The sequence below is a fragment of the Echinops telfairi genome, unplaced genomic scaffold, assembly GCF_000313985.2.
Source record: "Echinops telfairi isolate 266 unplaced genomic scaffold, ASM31398v2 ScPeMD7_70;HRSCAF=299, whole genome shotgun sequence".
Classification (NCBI taxonomy): Eukaryota; Metazoa; Chordata; class Mammalia; order Afrosoricida; family Tenrecidae; genus Echinops; species Echinops telfairi.
Genome location: NW_022103968.1, coordinates 28610484 through 28616483, shown reverse-complemented (window position 1 = coordinate 28616483; position 6000 = coordinate 28610484). Strand labels below are relative to the sequence as shown.

Here is a 6000-nt window from a genome sequence, read left to right as displayed (position 1 = left end):
GCAGGGATTTCAGGCAGGGCCAGTTCCCACAGATTTAGCAAATGAAAGACACACTTAACAACCAGGAAGCAGCCAAGTTCGGCTCGTGGCTGAGGCTAAGGCCTTAAAGGCCACCGGCTCCCAACAATAGGGATGGGGCAGCCACAGCAGGGGCAGCCACAGCAAGGGCAGCTGAGGATCAGAGGTGGAAAATCCCAAGGAGAAGACAAGTCCTTGGAGGGCATTGTCAAGGGTGCTTAGATAATTGGTCCACTTCCCTCTAAGGCTGTGCTTTGGAGTCCTGGCTCTCTACCTTGGCCTCCCCATTCTCCGCCTCCTCCACACCAGGGGGAGCTTCTGAAAAAGACCGATATCTGTGCCACATGCTGACTGCATTGGTCTGGGGCATGCGGCCCGAATAGTGGGATTTCAGTAGCTGCCCGGGGTATTCTGACGTGAGGCAACCATTGAGAACGACTGGAGAGCCTTTCCTGCCCATCTACGAGAATTTCCCTGGCTCCGTGTGGGGGTGAAAGATGACGCTTCCTCTTCCTGTAAAGAGTTACAGAAGCCCACAGGGGCAGTTCTGCCTGGGCCCATAGGGTAGCCATCAACTTGATGGCAGTGAGCTTTGAGTCTATGGGTATCGGGGAGGACCCACCAATGGGTGGGTTGCCCCAGTCCACTGGGGCAAGGGGGAAGCCAGGGGCGCTCACTCTCTCCTCCTCCAGATCCTGGCGCATCTGTGCCTGGTCCTTCTCATCCAGGATGCAAGTCTTGGTCAAAGCTGGTAAAGCCAGCTGCGAGCTCCGTGATGGCATGCTCTGCATGCCCCAGGCTGAGAAAGATGAAGTAAGATGCTGATGAAGTGACTTTCGGCGTGTGGTGGCCGTGAGCTCTCTAATATGGACTCCCCACGCTCTTGCCAGACACAACGCATGAGGGTCCTGCTCTCTAGAGAAGAAGGATCACAGAGGGGCAAGCCAGCGTCTCCAAGGTTTTACCCCCAAGAGACTGCCTTGACGCCATCTCTTCTCCCCTGACTCCTGGTGATCAACCATGAGGATTACTGCAAACTCTGTTTCCTGAAACGCCTTCCAGGGGGCAGTCTCTGACCTTCAGAAATGGAATTGAGCACCCTCTTTTCCATACTTCCTCTGCTCTAGTTACTTCTCTTATCGAACTTACTTGGTGATTATGTTTACTTGCTTACATGGCTGTGAGCTACTGAAGGACCAAGACCTTGTCTCACTTAATAACGCTGTGTTCTATTCATTGCCTGATCCACGGTTGGTGCTCACAACGTATTGTTCAATGTTTGTCAATATCTATAACTGAGAGATGGAGAAACTAGACAAGGGAAGAAACCCGTGATTTTGTTTTTGTGAAGAAGCATAAAACTAACATCTGAGTTTTGTGGGAGTGAGGGTATACCCCAGGATTAGGAGACTCCATGATCATATTGGGCCAAAGAATGGTTCAACAAGATCCAGAATGTTAAATAAACTCACGGACCGGGAGTCGATTCTGCCTCACAGGGACTAACAGCACAGAACTGCCTCTGTGGGGTTTCAAGACTGTAAATCTTTACCGGAGTAGAAAGTACCATCTTTCCCCCTCAGAGTGGCTGGTGGTTTAGAACTGCTAACCTTGGGGTTATCTTCCTGGCCCGTAACCCATTACACTATGAGGGCGCCCTTGAGAGCATGTCAAAACATGTAGCATAGTCAAAGGTATGTAAGCCAAGGACATGACTCTGAAGGTCAGGATCAGAAACCTAGAGGCAAAGAAATGAATCTATAGCCAAGGTCAGAGGCACATAGGCCAATATCAGGACTTATAGACAAAGAATAGAGAGTTCAGTGTCAAGGATGTATAGGCCAAGGACAGGGAAGATTTGGGTTTGGGTTGCTTACTCCCGCAAGGTATTGGTGAAATCCTTGAACTGATCTCCTGCTCTCCGCCCTGCAAGGCCTCTTGCATGTCTGAAACCCGCTCCTTCCTCAGTCACAGCTTCATTAGGGTCTTATTGTAACCCTAGAAGGGGAAGAGAGGTGGGCAACTGCACCCAGAGACTCGTCATCATCTGTGACCCCCATCCTACCCATAGAGTGCTAGACTTCCAGGGATAATCCCAAGGCACATAAGGATATAGGGACAGACCAGGACATAGAACCTTGGTCCTGGGTTCTGATGCATATGTGCAATTTAAAGAGACTGGGCCATGACCTGTTTCAGAAGGTCGGAAAGCTGTAGTTCATCTTTCTGTCCAGCCAACTCTTCCTTGACCTCTGAATAAATGTCATTGATGGTGGCCAGGAACATGTTCTAGAGGATAAGGCAGGAATTTTGGTCCTCACCCCCAGACTGACCCCATGAATGAGCCAGACACCCATTCCACAGGGATCTCAATGCTCTCAAATCCAGCACAGCAACCCACCAGTCCCCGCCTCTCAGAGTCCCTGGAGCCCAGCCTTTCGGCATATTCCTGTTAGCGATGATTCATGCTTCCTCATCAACACAGGGTCCTTACTGTTAGCCTCTGCCATAGCATTACTGACCCCAAACATACCCCACATAGACCACAAACCCTGTTCCATATACTCAGTAAAGGCGTACATTTGTCAAGGTAAGAATACGATTGGAAAGAGAATGAATAACAGACATGTGGGTGAAGGGAGACAACAGACAGTGTAAGAGATGAAAAAATAAAAGCAATATATAATTGATCAAGGATTCGTAAGGGTGGGAGAGGAGGGAGGGAGTGGGGGAAAGAGGAGCTTATATCAAGGGCCCAAGGAGACAACGTTTTGGAAATGATGGCAACATATGTCCAAATATGCTTGATACAACCCATGTGTGGAATGTTATAAGAGCTGCAAGAACCCCCAATAAAGTGACTTTTTATAAAAAGAGTACAATTGTACCCTCTTTACCACATACCCCCTAAAGCCATCTCTCTTATCCCCAACCATCAGTTATAGTAATAAGCCTACTAGCTTTGTTCATCAAGGTCAAGCCCAGCTTTCTCAAGGTTGGCAGGCAAGGAGGGAGAACAACTGCTGAGTAGTGGTAATATAAATCAGCAAGAGCTCCCCAAGGGTAAGGGAAGTCTTGGACAATAAGGCATAGAAGCTTCCAGGTGTAGTCATTCTTTCTTCTCTTATTTTGTCTTTGAGGATTAGGGGTTTGGTTGGACTAAGGGAGCCTGCAAGTTCCCTTATACTCTGAAAATTGCCTGGTTAGGCTGGCTACTCTGGACACCTCAGATCGCTCTCAGAAGGTTAAGTTCTCCCCCTCACGCGTCATCCTTATTTTGAGAAACTTGTGAAAGTCCTGAGTAGGGGAGAAAAGGGGGTCAAAATCCCACCCCTCGGGCCCTCAAGCATGCCCGCTCTCAGAGGTACCCTCACTAGGAGCACGAAGAAGACGTAGGTTACGAAGTAGGCAGGGCCCAGGATTCGCTTGGCATTGTCGATAGCATTGAAGTCAAAGTCCCCAAGGATGATCTGGAACTGAGTGAAACTGAAAGAGCCAGGTCTGAGCTTCAGCCAGAGCCTAGCCCCTCACCCTGACCTCCACCCACACCCATCTTACTGCCCTAACTACTGCCCGTGGGTGCCTTCAGACAGACTGCACACAGCACCCCCCAACCCAGCCTGAGACGGAGCGAAGGGCACGGGGTTCTTGAGTGCACACAGCCGGGTGCCTGACCCTCTGACACAGATGACTGACACAGCCGCTCCCACAGACGCAGCTCCGGCTCCTCCAAGGATACGTCCCCGGGAGCTTCAAGCAGTCTGTGGGGAAATGGGCTTAAAAGATCATGGAATTGTCCCACAAGCTCTTTGAAGCCCCTTGGATACCTTTGGAGCTGGCAGGTGAGGCCCAAGGGAGACCGAAGGGGCTAGGACACACCCATGCACTTCATGAACACGCTAAAGCTTCCCACTTGGGTCCCAAAAAGCAGGTAGGCGCGCTGGGCATAGGCATTGGAAGAAAACGATGAAGAACACGACAGCGAAGCCCAGGATGTCCTTCACACAGCCGGCCAGGGTGGCGGAGAGCTGGGTCATAGTTTTGTTGAAGCTAATGTACTTGCATATCTGGACGCACCGGGTTGCCCCAAGCGACCAAGGAGGGAAAGAGAAAAAAACCTTTTGAGATGTCCACTCCAGAGGCCTGTGGAGGCCACAGGAGTTGCCAAAGCAAAAAGGAAGCACAGGACAAATATTGAGGAAGGGCGAATGAATGGCGGCGAGAGACGGAGCTGGGGGTAAGGAGGTCCGGGGTACCTTGATCCAGGCAAAGAAGAGGTTGACCGCATTCATGTCGTTGTCCTGCGTCTGCCAGAAGGCGAGGATCTCGAAGTCGGCCTATATGTTTGGTTGCTCTAGGAGCTTCCCCATCAGCCGATTTACCTCGAGGGTGCGCAATATGTGAAAGTCCACCGCCACAATGGACAGCTGTCAACACAGAAGGCAGGAGGTGTCCCAGAAGTCAAGGCCATGTCCAGGGAAGGTCAAAGATGAGGTTCCCGGGGTGGGGGTGGGGGGGAGCTGGAGTGGGGAATCTCCTTCTTTGTTGAGTTCTTGACTGTCCCTGGTTCCAACGGACACGGCTAGGATAATTGGGGAGCATCTGAAGTATGGTCAAGTCCAAGAGAAGATTGTGGGCCCTGTGGTAAATACGTTGACGTCACTTCTACTGGAGTCGCTGGTTGTAAAGGGCTGGAGGGAATTGGAGCCAAGGAATTTTAGCTCCCACCACCACTTCTCAGCCTCCTCCTGCAAACAGTGAGTGTCCCATTAATAGGAAAGAGGTCAAGGGCGCAGAAGAGTGGGGCTAGATGAGAAGAAAATGGCAGGGCTTTCAAAAGAGTGACCAGAAAGGCAAGAGACATAGGAGCAGAAGGTCAAATACATACAGAAAAGAGTGGGGCCTGGAGGAAAGGGGATGAGGGAGGCAGAGTGTTCTAAGGACTGAGGCAGGGGAACATCAGCCTCTCTTAGAGAGCTGCTACTACAAGGATCAGAAGTCCCCAGGGGAACCTGGCACTCTAAAGGGGGAAAGTCAGAGGGCCTGGTCAGGTCGATCCCACTCCTCCTCCCAAGATGCCCCAAGGTCAGGATAGCCGTCCCTCACCAAGATAACCACTAGGTCTAGGATGTTCCAGATGCTACTGAGGTAGCGAAGCTCCAAGATCTCCTCCACCACATAGTTGAAGATGAAGATGCAGCAAATGATCTCACAGCCGACCATAAAGAAGTCCCAGTTGCTGACATGGCGGATCAGCTTCACTGTTCGGATCTGCCAGGATGGAATGGCGCCCGTCTGTGGCTGGAAACTCCACCATCACCCTGTGGATAGGAGGGGTGACGGTGGCTGGGAGGTGGTCTGGGACAATTCCTCCCACCTCTTCTCCCTACCCAGCCACGGGGATCCAAGGGGAAGGGAATCCGGAACCAGAGATGGAGGAATGCCAGGGGGAAGGGAGCCCACCTGAGAACACAGAAAAGATTGATGTTGGCGTAGTAGACTGAGAAGTCGATGAAGATCACCCGAGTACCCCCGTCCAGCCACAGCCCCTCCTGTAGGTCCCGGAGTGCCTCTGCGCTGGCCTGTCGAGATCCCACGAGGTCCAGATAGGAGTTGCCTCCACTGTGGTTGTGAGTTGGCCCCAGTGGGAGGAGCCTCCCAACTCGTCCTGCGAGTGGTAGGTCCATCTGCCACGGAAGAAGCAAAGAGAAGCCTCCATTAGCCCCAGAACTTGTCCCCTAAGGCAACGCCAGCACTCTATCTCCGAGCTTTACCCCTTCGGGTTATTTCAAGCTAGTGTCTTGTTTGCTACCAACAGCTCTTTGGGGAGGGAGGGTAACTGTCCCCCACAGTGTGCAAATGATGAAACTGGGCTCCGTGATAGCTGAGATTATCCAGCCAGCTAGTAGCAGGACTGACACTTAACAAAAACACCTCTCCTGCTGTTTCACTTTCCCAGCCCCGGCTATGAATGACAACAAC

General features: G+C 51.6%; 1 protein-coding gene across 1 annotated transcript in view; it reads right to left on the bottom strand.

Moving 5' to 3' along the window:
* Window positions 1-6000, bottom strand: part of PKD2L1 (polycystin 2 like 1, transient receptor potential cation channel) — a 43535-nt gene that overhangs the window by 5404 nt on the left and 32131 nt on the right. The window contains 13 exon segments of the mRNA XM_013004181.1: window positions 696-753; window positions 755-817; window positions 1896-1929; window positions 1932-2016; window positions 2209-2307; window positions 3393-3504; window positions 3894-3973; window positions 3975-4085; window positions 4275-4445; window positions 5125-5310; window positions 5312-5339; window positions 5482-5647; window positions 5650-5705. Of these exon segments, the coding sequence (XP_012859635.1) occupies window positions 696-753; window positions 755-817; window positions 1896-1929; window positions 1932-2016; window positions 2209-2307; window positions 3393-3504; window positions 3894-3973; window positions 3975-4085; window positions 4275-4445; window positions 5125-5310; window positions 5312-5339; window positions 5482-5647; window positions 5650-5705 (1249 nt within the window).